A 14,749-nucleotide genomic window follows, 5' to 3' on the forward strand; every position below is an offset into this window, starting at 1 on the left:
TGAGAAATCTATTGCAGATTTATCAGCCAGTTAGTACCTTTACAGCTTTACTTTAATTATCATCGTAATTGTTTTCCGATGTTTTGCGCAGTTAAATAGGTAGGTATATCGCACAATACAAATCACAGTTAATTTTATACAAATGAATTTGCACAACCTCTATTTACGACTTCGAGGTCGAACTTTTCATAGACCCATAAATATTGGTCAAATTACCCAGTAGTGGGTGTTCCCGGCGCGTGTGCCGTCACCCTTACGGGCAAGTGTGGATCCGCCCTTACTCCGCCGGTGTGTACGCGGCTTTAGGGACACGTGCGAGTCGCGTGTACAATGGCCCTTTTAAGGGCTTTTAGTAGCATTTATATGTAATGAAATGGTATGTATGTGACGTATCTTCATGTATGGGACATAAAAATTGTCGATCGTCGTGTAGTCACGGTTCTGTATTTTTTAGTTTCAACATTTTTCTTACAGTTTCGGGCATAGAACACTCCAATTTTTCTGTTTAGTATGTGGCCATGCTTATCATGTAATTTGTGGCGACAAAAAGATAGTCTAAAGTGCATATGTCGAAATGTTGTATGTGATTTGTCACCTACTAAAATGTCGAACTTTCTGTGTCTTATTAAATTGAAACATACTTTCCACAGTTGCTTCTTTTCATCCGCGAAGGAAAAATATTTTAAGATGGTAATCCAATGCAGAATGTACCTTAGCAAATGCTGCAATGTAAGATATTTTACGTTAGTTATTTACTACTTAGAGAATAAATTTCTTTGCCGAAGCCTTCCTTCCTTCCTTCGCTACTGCCTCTTACATAACCTAAAGCGACTACGTTATATATATCATCTGTGTATATATAAATGAATAACAAACCCTAGCAAACATAGGACTGCAAAATTTTATATTCTTAAAATAAAATAATTTGTAAGACATACATAGCGTAAAGAACGTTCCTAGCGTTCTTTGGAAAATTTAAATATAAAGTGTTGAATTCATAATTTTGGTATCTATAGTGAAAAATAGGGTGGTTTGCATTAATATTAGACATATTTACCTTTTACGTTTAATGACTTTACTATCTCAGTCAGCCGTGACATTGAGTGAATTTCCTATGTCAAAAAACCTTAGAACTCGAAAAGACAAACTGTTTTTTTTTCAGTGGCATTGCAACGCATACCGAATACAACAAGCTATGTTGTATAATAAATATATGTTTTATAAATTAGCTGTTGTGTCACTACTGTACAAAGCCCCTTAACCTCCTGCCCTAGTTTTTCGTACTTCTTCTTTTCCTACCGTTTTCCTTCGCTTGTGTACCAAATTGTGCTAAAGTTGCCTAGATCGTCACGCCATCTTCCTAGGGATTCTAGTACTTACAGCAACATACCACAAGTTCTATTTTATAGTAAATAGAAATACATTTCTTGGCATGTTTTAAAATTATATTATAGTCTTTGAAATTGTCACTCTCAACAAGCAATGTAACTCGTGCTAAATGCAAATCGATTCTTTTTAATTAGTGCCTTGTGAGTAGAGACATAAAATAATGAATGTTACTTTCTTGCAACACAGTAACTGATGGTACTGTAGTCGAAAGTTTTACACAGAAATCCAATCTCACTAATTGTCTGCAGCACCAATAAAATCATTTTAAAGTCCCAAAAGTATTCAAATTATTCATTATTCACCCCAGTTTTATTCGACTTATAAATTCGCTGCAATTAACTTAAAAGCCATGAGTGTGTCGCGGCCCTTAAATAAGGGTGAGTGTACACGTGTCGGCCCCGCCTACGACGCGGATGCGATTAGTTTTTGCAACCGCAGTGGGAGTTATAAATCTTATTTTTTAAGCCATCGCGTTTGTTCGGTGTGATGATTTTAATTATGAAATGTAAAAAAAAAACACAGACTTAAGAGAGAGAGCTTTTAAGCTACCATAGACAAAGAAACTTTTATAGAAAAATTCGAGCTTGATTTCATAGTCGAGAAAAGCTAGGCTTTAAACTTTGAACAATAGTAACTAGTAATGAGTTAAAGTTAGTCGAAGAGACCATCAAACGACAATTTTGTTATGATATTTTTTTCATTTGTAGTAATTTCTTTAAATAATTATTAAACGTTAATAAAAATTCATTCTCACGCCTAAAATGCTAAGCTTCCTTTTTATATAATAAACGCGGCAAAAGAATAGAGAGCCCTTCGAGTTTTGTTTTACTTTACTTACTGTACACCAATATACGCTAGCGCTCTGTGGAAGAGCTACACTCAGTGCTCTCGGAATGCTCTGTGCGTGCAATACAACAATCCTTCAGGACGCTGTTGGGGCTGTCACGTTTCTGCAGCGCCTCAGCCATGTTCACTGATGCGCGCGTAGATAGTTTCACGGCTGTTGTAGATAAAAAGTCGGCGTCGCTACTGAAGACAATACCGTGACAGCCACAATAGCCTCCTGAAGACAGTTGCTGACAGAAATGAGTGCCCAATTATGCGGCTTTTAATAAATAATACAAAGTCACTGGTAAAATATAAGTACTAGTACAGTTTTAAGTCTGTACCTACTAATATTTGATTGGATCTCAGTTGTCTCAATAAAAATTTTTTTATCGAGTTCTTAGGTTTTCGCGATTGTTACACATAGGAAATGAAACTATTTTTTTTTGCCGGATTTAAATCAATCAGTCAACCGTCGGTTTGTTTGAAAAAAAACAAATATACGCGCTTTAAATCCGGAAAAATAGTTTCATTTCCTAAATATTTTTTTATTATTATAAAAATATTTAAATGTTTCTATAACATTTTATAAAATGGTATACAGAATTATATTTTATAAAACATTAAGTTTTATTGAATGTCATGATATTTCACCACCGCTATTATCATTTTTTTTGTGAAGTTACTCTACTAGTTTGTTATAATTATTAAACAAAGATTGATCCGGCTGGATTTAAACCAACATCTCCTAGGAAACCGAGCCAGACACTATGCCAACTAAGCCATGGAACGAAACAAACGGACCTCGCGAAATGAGCTTGTTGCAGACCTTTGTTTAGGTTTTTAACCAGTTTTTTATCGTAGCGCCATCTATGGGAAATATATTAAAGTTTTTCTTCACTCAGTGAGGTACCTTTACAGCTACCAGCCGCCGACTACACACGTCACTTTAATAATTGTAATTAAGGTCGGTACTACCTCAAATCGAATTTAAACTTTTCCCATACTAATACGGTTCACTTTCCTTGGGTCGAGTGGTTTTTTTACGAACGATATTAAAGCCATTTAAAAAATACATATAGCGTATACTATACGTGTTCTTTTTAATTCAGTTGATATAAAATACTCATTGGTATATGTAAAGTACATAATAAATACAGCGGTTTTCTTGTAAAATTTCAAAGTAAGTTTGTGTTTTTTTCTATAGTGAAAATTTAGTATAGGTAGTAATCAACACTGATTACTATATCCTCAATTTTTACTAAAAAAAAATTTCCTAAAGTGATTGATTTAACACTTACACTGTTATGCGGAATGAACCAAAGCCATTTGAGGTTTTATAGACTCGTATTATTGAACATCATTATGACATTATTTTTTTTTTCTCTTGAAAGTACTCCACTAGTTTGTATTTGTATTTTATAACGTTTACATGGATTCCTTAATGTTCTCACTTTTTCCACGAATAACATTTAACAAAACCTAAGAACCGCAACCCTTTTTATACAATTCAATAACACTACGACTTTAATCGTCAATATTATGACCCCAACCCTACACCCCCTCTTAAAACCACAAACTACCAACAATTATGCAATTCACAACCTTACGTCAAAGCCGTAAGAATGGCGGGAGACAATTTCAAAATGGAACTAGAGTAACCCCTGTCAGAAAACTGTCAACTGTCAAACGCAAGACGGTTTAAACTATGCGTTCCATTTTCAAACGCTTTTCATATTTGGATTCTTTTGTTGGCGCTCGGTGGGTTGGAGGCGTGTGTAATATGTATGCAGCTTTAGAGTTTGATGTGTATAGATGTAATAATTTTGATCCTATGCTTCCGATGTTGACAGTTACTAAAAAATTTAATTAAGTGCTGTGTTCAATCTTGTTAGCGCCATGTTATAGAAAATGTAATTGTATTGTTGGAAATCTCGTTGTGCTAAATCTGAGTGGTTTAGTTCTGTGCATTAATTAACAGGCCGGAAAGTTGATTTTATTGTTATATTATTTTATTGTATAGTGCTTCTGCATTATTATGACGACATTACGTCTCATTATCGCACATAATGGAATTCTACAATTTATTTGTGACGTCATAATTGAGCTGTGCAAAACTTCCGAACAAAGATCAAGCACTGAACATCATTTTGTATACAGCCCTTTAAGCACTTTTTGAAAGATTATACAGCAATTTATTATCTTTATTCCGTTGTAGAAAAATTATAACCATCGCAATACCGCTTTAGCAATCCTATACCAAAATGGTATTAAGCCATCTGTACACAATATAGTTATTGTCATAACAGTTTTATTATAGAAAATGTTTTTCTAACCAATGGTCACAAAAGTTGCGTTTGGCTCAATCTTAGTTTTGGAGTCACGATAAAAAATCGTGACAGTGGACGGACTTTTTGTCGCGAGGCGACTGACCTACGTGCTTCGTTTAGATTGGTCAAGTTACTTAATAGTTAGGTTAGGTAGCAAATTACGATAGAGATAAAATAAAAATTGAATTTGCTGTAGCAAAGTTGATTAAAAAAGACCGTGCGTTTGCCACTAGCTAACTTTAAACAATAAAAGAACTTATTTTATTTTTGTCTATGTATTCTAAAATATTATTTTAGCGCGCGTTTTACGAATAGGCGGGAAAGTTTTCGTTTTAATTCATTCATATAATTCATTACAAATTTTTATTCATGAAAAATGCCCAGAACTTATTAATCGTAAAGGTGTCCTACTTCATAATGATAATGCCAAAGTCCATATATAATTAAAAAGCGGTCAAAAACTAATGCAGTTAGGTTGGGATTCACGGTATTTGCTTGGCATAGCCCTTTCAGATTTTCACTTGTTTCGGTTTTTACAAAATTTTTTAATTATTTTTTGAGTAAACACGACTTCCAAAGGGACTATCAAAAGGCACAGAGATGTATTTTCTAAATAAAGACAGGAATTTTATGAAAGAGTAATTCTAAAATTTCCCAAAACATTACAATAGCTTGTAAATCAACATGACCAAAACATAATTTTTTGAAACGTGTTTCACTTGTACTCGGTTACCATATGTGCTTTTTACCAAATTCAATATATATTGTGTCTACGCACATTACTTATTTCACAATATAGCACTTACTTTACCTTTGCACTTACGTCAACCTATTTTAATCCATGTTTTCTTCATCATTGATTGCAACCGAAAAAGTATATTATGACTTTAGCTCTACTAACTAAACGACTGGATGACTAGCAATGAACACTGCACCCATTCAAACAATGCTCAGTAAGTGTTTTATTCCAATATTCGTAAAGAAATCGAATGACTACATAACCATAATTATTTACTATTTTTTATCGACGCTTTTGGTCTATCTATGTTGCCGCACTATCAATAGTTTCACTGTCGATGAAAACACTGATAGTGTCGATAGTACCTACGGTATGTGACAGTACTATAAAATACAACAATCTTCTTTTTTCTTCTTAGGGTGTACGAAAGGAGACTACCCTCACGACTCCGTTCCTGTACGTCTGGCGTACCTTGGGATACAATCAGCGAGCACCTTACGCCGATGGTCATGACCATCAATCTATCGGGATCTATTTATCTTTCTTTTTTTTTTCAACCTTTGTCCACTAATGCTGAGTATAGCTCTCTTCCAATGAACGCCACTCCTTCCGGTCTTATGTCTGTAGACCTTATTAAATATTTCTTCGCCGCTTTGACATGGTGATCAGTCCTGAGCATCCGTTATCTGCCTCCTGCTCCTGTGCCCCTTGGCTGAATCTCCACTCAAGCACCCTTGTATATGACCTGCCCATTCCTATTTTGTGCTGGCTAAAACCTACACAATAATATGTAGTATTATTTAAAAAAAAACTTTAAATAACCCGTAACGCCTCCAGTATTGTGTAAATACTATGGGTTTGTCTTGACTACAGGTAGAAGTGTCTCGAGCAACAATACTGGCTTGACTGACTACTAGTACTCGATAGGTCCAAACGAGGCTCAACAATTGTGTAATCCCAATATTCGTGCAGGGATCGGATGACATCGAATGAATAGGTTATCCGATGATAACGCGCGCCATTGTTATGTTTTGTATGGAGCCCTGTTTGTACAGAAACATTTGGATTCGAAGGATTTATGTAACGGGAATTGGATATTGCTGTCTCCTGCCATACATACAGCTTTATAAATTTCTAAATAGCGTAGAAAATTGGAAACGTCTAAGGATCTCGATGCACAATATGGCGGGTGCAATGATTTGAAGTCGACTCATGTCGAAATTCGAATTTAAAAAAGTCGTAGATGTGCCAGACAATCACACCAAATTACCTGTGCTATGAGTACCAAAGCCACGGAATTCTGAGGCACTTCCCAGAACAGACAGGACCAGTACCAATTTAGAAAAATCCATTTCCTAAACTGTTCCTACTGGGAATCGAACCCGGTACTTCCGCATCCCGCGCCCGTAATCTAAATCATTAGGCTATCGAGATCGTGATAATGTATTGTGTGTATGTAATTGTGATGCCAATGATGAGATTTCCTATTTTATTTTATTTATTTAGTTATTATTGCCTTGAAATCACTTCAGTGATTGATCATTCGTTCACAATCTATTTTCATTATACACCAAGTGACGGAACGAACAAATCGTACGCCTGGTGTGAAGCGACACGCCTGTCCACAGCAGTTGCAGTTGCAGTGCCACTCAGAGCTTTAAATCGCAAAGATCTGAGGCGCACTGCCACTGCGCCCGTCACCCTGTGACAAATTAGCAAGCTCATTCATGTACTTGTAATTTCACCTGCACCTTTACATGGCAGATATAGTGAGGTGGCAGTACTTCCCTGGACGAACTTATTCACAAGGAGCTCCACTGCTACGACAATTTTTGGATTGGACGTAATATACACTAAAACTGTAGACGTAAGTGGTGGATGTCCACGCAGTTTTTTCTGATCTAAATAATACCTACGGACATACAGAAAGCGGAAAAGAGTCTCACACTACCACTATTTGCATAAATGTAGTAATGAAACGTTTCGACCTGATTGGTGAAACAACTACAGTGTAAAGACCAAATCCGCGCCTGGTTGATCGGTAACGGAAGGTAGCGGGCGAGATTACATCATATAATGACCCCAACACTTAACTGGAAGATTATATCACTTTCGACGTAACTATAGTCATAATAACACTACACTTAAAAAATTGCAATACACTAAAAGCAGGCAACAATTTTGTTTCTCTTCACAAAAGGTTACAAGCTCCAATAAAAGTTTTATTATATAAAATGACCGGCTTGCAAACTGTACGAATGTAAATAATGGGCCTTGTGACAATTGTAGCAGTAGGACGAACAATTTCAGAATTAGCGACGCGTGCAATAAAAAATTCTTTGTGACGAGCTCATTTTCTAACTAGCAGACATTACGACGGGCAGCGCATCAACATCTAAGCGGTACTACAACCTGGATACTCCATACAACGGTAGAAACTTAGAGAACTTAAAGTTTATAGAGGCGTTTGGTAACTCTATAATACAAACACGTCACACACGCAACATCCTAAATATAGCGTAATGATTTAAAATGAATGAAGATCTCAGGAACATAATTATTGATACAAAGAATTAAACAAATACAAAAAAAAAAAACGCTTTCGATCGGAGTGGACTCCAACCAGCGTTTGTTGCGTCAACGTGGCTATAATTGCTGATTAATATTCTGTGCACGGGTCTCCTCAAAGGAGAGGAGAAAAAGTCGTGCGCCTGATGGTAAGCTACACGCCTGTCCATAACAGTTGCAGTGCCACTTAGAGTTTTAAAACGCAAAGATCTGAGAGACACTGCCACTACGCCCGTTGCCCTGAGACATAAGTTGACAAGTCCCATGCGCCTGTAATTTCACCAGCACAATTTCCCTTCAAAACCGGAACACAGTAATACAGACATTACTGTTTGGCGGCAAAATAGATAAGGTGGCAGTACTTCCCTGGACGAACTCTATCACAAGCAGCTCTACTGCTGCTGAGTGGGTACCTCCGACGTTTTCCAAGGTTTGTGAACCTTTCTCGACGTACCGGTTGCATCACGATGTTTTGTGTGAGAGGTCTTTTGACTAAACATTCACAAATTTATGTAACTTAGAAAGTAAGCTTATAAGGCCAATTAAGGCCCATCTGTTTTACCACTGCACAAGTTTATGTAAATGAATACATTACAAATCATCACGCCTGTCTCCTACGCTCCTGATAAATCTCCTTCGCCTCCTCCACTCCCATCAGTCTACATGCACGTTTATTCTTGGTACTTTAACCCAACCTTTTTTAAGGGCATCCCCAATCTGATTAATCAGACCACAGCGTACATTATCGTACGCTGTGGTCTACCTCTCCACATGCCTCCATCCACATTCGCTTTATAAATTTGTGCCGTCATTCTACCAACATTCATTTTTTCTACATGACCAAACCATCAAAGCATCCCTCTCTCTATCCTGGTCACTTCATCATCTTTCATACCACAATGCTCTCTTACTACACTGTTCGGGATTCTGTCTTTAAGACATAATAAATTAAAATATACACCGGGAATTAATTGTATGCTTTTTAGGTCTTAAAAAGTTTGAAAAATGTTCATAAATCGCCCACTCACGTTCCATTTTACCGGTTATTTCAAACGATGAATAGCCTATATATAGCCTAGTTGCAACTCCTTCTAAGATTGCCGGATTAAGACCAGACTTGTAAGAATTAGATAAGTACTTACCAGCTCTCAAAGCATCCATAGGTACACTGGGGTACGGTATTGAGTACGGATAACCTTCCTTCCTCAAAGTCTTGGGTTTTCTTCTCGGTCGGTACTTGTAGTCTGGGTGTTCCTTCATGTGCATCGCACGAAGTCGCTTTGCTTCGTCGATGAATGGCCGCTTCTCGTCTTCTGTCAAAAGTTTCCATTCTGCACCTGTGGAATGAACAATTATTTATATCAACTTCATAGGTTTTAGAATTGCTACACGTCTATCGAGACATCCTCGGTGGCCCACAGTTTTCACTGGGCAACGCCCCCAGGATTAAGAGGTACCGGTTTCAATTCCCGGTAGGACCAATTTGGGAAATTAACTATTCTGAATTGGCTCTGGTCTGGGTGTTCTGGATAGTGCCCCGGAGTGAACTCCGTTGCTTCCGGTAATCGCAATAAAGGGAATTTCCTAGTTTCAGATCAGGCAATTGGTGTGATTGTCTAGTACATTATTACATGATCTAAAATGAAAGTAATTGTTTTAACCGACAGGCAGTCGAGACCATAGCGTGACATTACATATATTATGTAGCAACGTCAAATCGCGATGACTTGACGAAGGGAAGCAAGGCATTTGCCTAAATTAAATGTAATGTTTTCATTTAATTTAATTTATGCAAAGATCTACCTTAAAATGTCTTATTACACGACTGCATTCAGAATATGCTGATTTGTATGTTGAAAAGGACGCTGTACTTTTTATGGGTTAGAACAATCGCGTGACGATATCGCGCCGATTTTATATATGCTGGCGTTTAGAAACCATCTTCCTGATTAATTAGATGATTTTGGGATAGACCGCTGTTCTAGAATGCCTTCGTTATGTCGTCCTTTTCCGCACTAACCAACAACATACAAGCAAAGAAAAATCATTCGATCTGAATGGATTGAATAAATTTTCATAAATTTCTCACAGGTTTCTCACTGTTGGTGAGGCAAAAGCATTTTAGAACACTGTATAAAGATCGTACACAGAGAAATTCATAAGATCTACTGACTTGATCTTTAGCTCAGTTGAGTCCATCCAACTGGACGAGGACGCAATACATATTCTTTGAGTTTGTTAGATGTTTTTTAGCTATAATAAATTTTGCATGGATGGTAATTTTAGCTTTCAGAACTGAACAACCTCCCGTAATCGTTTCATACCTTTTAATACATCTGACGTTTGTAACCAATACAATCACTAAACGAAAAAGTAAACTTTTTGGAAATGGCTACTATAGTATCTGAAAATAAGTTTAAATTTGCATAACACGAGATTTTCGATTAGTGGTTTCCACGTGCGAATATTAACATATGTACCTAGTGCTGAACAGAAAATGCGTTGAAATGAAAAAAATATGTTCAATAAACAGTTGCAGTGCCACGCAAAGCTTTAAATCGCAAAGATCGCACTGCCACTGCTCCCGTCACCATAAGCCATAAGTAGACAAGTCCCATGTGTAATTTCACCAGCACCCTTACCGTTCAAAACCGGAACACAGTAATGTTAACATTACTGCTTGGCGGCAGAAATAGGTAAGGTGGCAGTACTTCTCCGTACGAACTCTTTCACAAGGAGCTCTCTTGCTACTAAAATATTACTATTTAGCAGTAGTAAGTTGAAATTCTATAAGATGCGTCCATCTACATCTTTGAAGTTAGGGTAAAACCGGGTTAGATGCCCCACTTTTTGAAAGGCCCTCCCAATTTAAAAATTATTAGATTACCGTGAATAATTCCTATGGATATAACTAGTTTAATCTTTTACATTACATTAAGACTTGATTTTATTGATCTAACATTTACTGATTTTGAAGAAAATAACTTTTCGTAAACCAATTTTTTTGAGGATAGATGCCACCTATATGGATAGACGCCACACGATGAAAATTTAGAATAAAATAATAAAATTCGTAATTGAAGGTTTTATTTGTACTCTTTATTATATTGTATATACATGTTATATCTTTAATAATAAATATACGTATTTAAAGTTACTACCTACTTCACTTCGTATCTTAATATATGTATAATATACTTTTAAACTATTATCATTTACTTGTCTTTTTACTAAAATAATGTATTTTTTATTTTCTTTTCCTAACTTTCTTGTTTTGTCCTTTGTACCTATACCGCGAAAAATCGAGGCGACTGTCCTATTCGACATGGATAGATGCCCCTTCGGTATGTAACTAAGCTATATACAAAAGAGCTATCATTAACACCTAGGTGCGCAGTTAATGAACCAGTGTATAGTTACAATAAAAAAACGGAATTTATTCTAACTTACAAAGTTATGCGACAATAAATACTTGCGTCTGAAATTTTGAACCGTTTGTCGTGTTCGTCGCGGAGATAAACGCATGCACAAGCCAAACGCGTCTATTCCACACGAAGCCTTGACGGAACTTTGATGAGTGGTATCTATACTCCTTATTTAAACTAATTATTCTTTGTTGCAATTTGGGGAAGTTAGGTTTTATGAAAACGAGGCACCTATCCCATTGCGGCATCTATCCCGGCTTTACCCTAATTTATTTGTTACTCCGACTAACGAATACACTTTTAATGCAATAAGTGAATAAAACAATCGCAACAAAACCCGTCACTGTCTTATGCCACTATTACACCAGCATAAACAGAAAAGTAATTTGCTCTAACCATCGCTCATTGCTCGAACAATGCCATTCAATCGATACAATATAATCGAACGACCTGTCTCCCTGATTCAAGAGACCAACCCTTTGTCCCCTCCTTTTATGCCAGCCTATATTGATACCGTGGAGGGGCGCCACCGTCCATTCAAATAGACAAGACAATCCCGATTCAGCTGAATATAAAAGCGAAAACAATGTCGCAAGAACAGAAAGGAACAATCCGGCTCGAAGGACCAACAACGGTCTCGCTCTTGCCTAATATACTTTCGTGTTGTGTGAGAGAGAAAGGTATAACAATGGCGGAAAGCGCTGCCTAATGACGAATTTGCGCTTTTCATTCCGCTACAGAAGTTTTTCCCGGTTCCTCATTATTCTGTCAATACTACGGAGGGCCGCTATTGTCGATTCAGATGATAAGGATCGTGTACTTGTATGGGACAACAATAAGTATAAAAGTAGAATGTGGCGGTTGACAGTTTGCCCAAAATGAGATCTCGGTGTAATTTCCTCATTGTGACGTTTCTTCGACATTTGTAGAATTAAAATTGTTGATTGTACAGAACGTTACTTATTTTCGTTTCTACATTGTGTTTCGGTTAATTTTAAATGCTTATCTATACTGGGTTATTTGCAAAATAGGTAGTAACAAACTCGTAAAGCCATGGAACAAAAATTGTTGTTTATTATGTTAGTAATAAATACATTTTTGTTCAAAAATAAAAATATTTCAATCCATCGCTGTAAACGTTGATAACTCTGTGCAAGACGCGTGAGACGTCAGAAAGGATGCTTGAAAGTTTGAGCTTACTTACCTTACTACCAAATATAGATCTCAAAAGTGTCAGGTGGTACAAAAAATACTTAAAAGTTTATTATTGGTATATTTATTAACTATTAACTGCCTCGGTGGCCGAACGGTTACCGTGATGGTCTGCCACGCAGAGGACCTGGATTCGATTTCCGGGCCGGGAGAAATATTTGTATTGCCTACATTTATTTCTCTCGTGAGTTTGGGTGTAATTTGTGGTTGTCTATATGTGTATCCATGGCACCTGCGACACAGGCACTAGGGAAGCTATGAGAAAAAAAAGCTTTTGTCAAAAGTTACGGAATAAGTACTTTAAAAATAACCCTGTATATTGATCACGTCTACTTTAAAAATAACCCTGTATATTGATCACGTCTCGTCACGTTCCTAACAAACTGCCATGACTGGCTTTAGGCAAAATTATCAAGGCAACTTATTTTCTGTTTAGGAATGCACATATTGAGCTCTTGATGTGGACTTGATGATGTTTATGTCAACCTCGTTCCATGAATTCTGTAGAAAAAAGTAAACATATCGGTGTTTTTATAGTGACACAAACCAAAATACTTATATTTAACGTGGCACACAGCTGAATACAGTACATTGCTAAATGTTATTGTAAATAAGACGGACAGCTTTCAATTAGTTAAATGTAGATTTGCTCAATTTTTTACGATCGTTATCATTTCAGATAAATATACAGGTTGAAATTTAACAAATTTACGCGTAATTTAAATTCCACAGTGTCGATCGACAAAACATACAATGTCGATTGTTTGTTGCTTACCATTTACTCGTTTTGGTTGATCACACGTGTCGATCGTCAAAGAAATATGCTGGCCCGCAGGCTTGCCCGCTCACGCTCTTCAAAGCGCATTGTCAAGGTCTGTACTCGGGCGGTTTAGATGCGCGTCCTATATAGTGTTCAGGATGATGTCGAGACTACCCCGATACTGCAGCGCCTCCGGGATGTTAGTTTTGGCCCATACTTTCCAGCAAGAATACACATTTGTGGACTTAAACGATGTTTACGTAAAGCACAAAATGTCATACCCCTTTGTAAACACTACAATATTGTAGTCGTATTACTGCAAATGCAACTTACATACCCCATAATTAGAACAAACAATTCATTATGCATAATTGCATTAATTATCTGTAGAGACATTTGCAAACAAAACACGTACGTTAAAGAAGCATGTTCCTTTAGTAACATACAATGCGATGTACGTGCAAATGTTCTTTACGGTTGTCAGTCTCTATAACATTGTACACTTGGTGGACTAAAAAATGACACAATACTGACTACTGACTTGTCTGGAAGATTTCTGAAGCCTTTGTCTTTATGGAGTATTGTCAAGAAAATTGCGGTGTAAAGTAAGTAAAATGACACGAGTCGTTAATATTGGCTGTACGCTTTTAAGTGTTTAATTGTTTTGTATGTAATGTGTGTTGGTTGTGAAGTGGAGGAATTTTTCTATAAATGTTTTAACATGTGATTTTAGTAAGTTATCTGATAAATTTTGTCTAGGTTATCGAAATCAAAGTTGAGCTAAAAGTTATTTATTTGCTTCCTTACTTTTACGGAACTAATTTCTTCTACAACAAGAACTTTGGCATCAAAACTAAGTACTAACAAGCACACGTTTTACAGTTTAAAAGTACAAGTAACTTGGTTGAGTTTTTATTTCGACAATAACTTGTGTGTTAGACTCAAGTTACAAAATTTATTTTACTTTTTATTGTAATATATTATCTCATGGGACTCAACATGAATGTATCCAAGACTAAGTACATGGATGTCACGTGTGGACACACAACTTAGTCGACCATAGTGATCGGAACTAACAGTCTGGAGAGAGTCTAAAAATATAAATACCTTGGATCGTAACTAACACACTCCTGGGAAAGTGATACCGAGAGCTGTGTACGTATAGAAGTTGCCCGGGCATCCTTTGAAACTATGAGGAAAGTTTTAAGCAGCCGGCAGCTATCTATTAAACTCCGCACTAGGCTTCTTCTTTATGGATGCGAATCATGGACCATAAAAGAAGACCTCAGGAAGAAATGTGGTGCTATCGTAGAATGCTCCGCATCAGTTGGACGGACAAAGTCACGAATGTTGAGGTCCTTAAATGTATGGTGAAGAAGGTGGAGTTGGTGCGCACTGTCAGGCAGCGAAAGGTTGCCTATTTGGGTCATGTACTGCGACATGACAGATATCACCTATTGCACATTATAATGATGGGCAAAGTAGCTGGGAAGCGGAAAGT

At 36.8% G+C, this 14,749-nt stretch overlaps 1 protein-coding gene across 1 annotated transcript in view; it reads right to left on the reverse strand.

The window, feature by feature from the left end:
• LOC113226107 (transcription factor SOX-21-like) overlaps positions 1-14,749 on the reverse strand; it is a 78,510-nt gene that overhangs the window by 27,057 nt on the left and 36,704 nt on the right. The window contains exon 3 of the mRNA XM_026458629.1: positions 8,994-9,188. Within this exon, the coding sequence (XP_026314414.1) occupies positions 8,994-9,188 (195 nt within the window). The remainder of the gene's footprint in view (positions 1-8,993; positions 9,189-14,749) is intronic.

Source organism: Hyposmocoma kahamanoa, unplaced genomic scaffold (genome assembly GCF_003589595.1).
Source record: "Hyposmocoma kahamanoa isolate Upper Pololo Valley unplaced genomic scaffold, ASM358959v1 182, whole genome shotgun sequence".
Lineage (NCBI taxonomy): Eukaryota > Metazoa > Arthropoda > Insecta > Lepidoptera > Cosmopterigidae > Hyposmocoma > Hyposmocoma kahamanoa.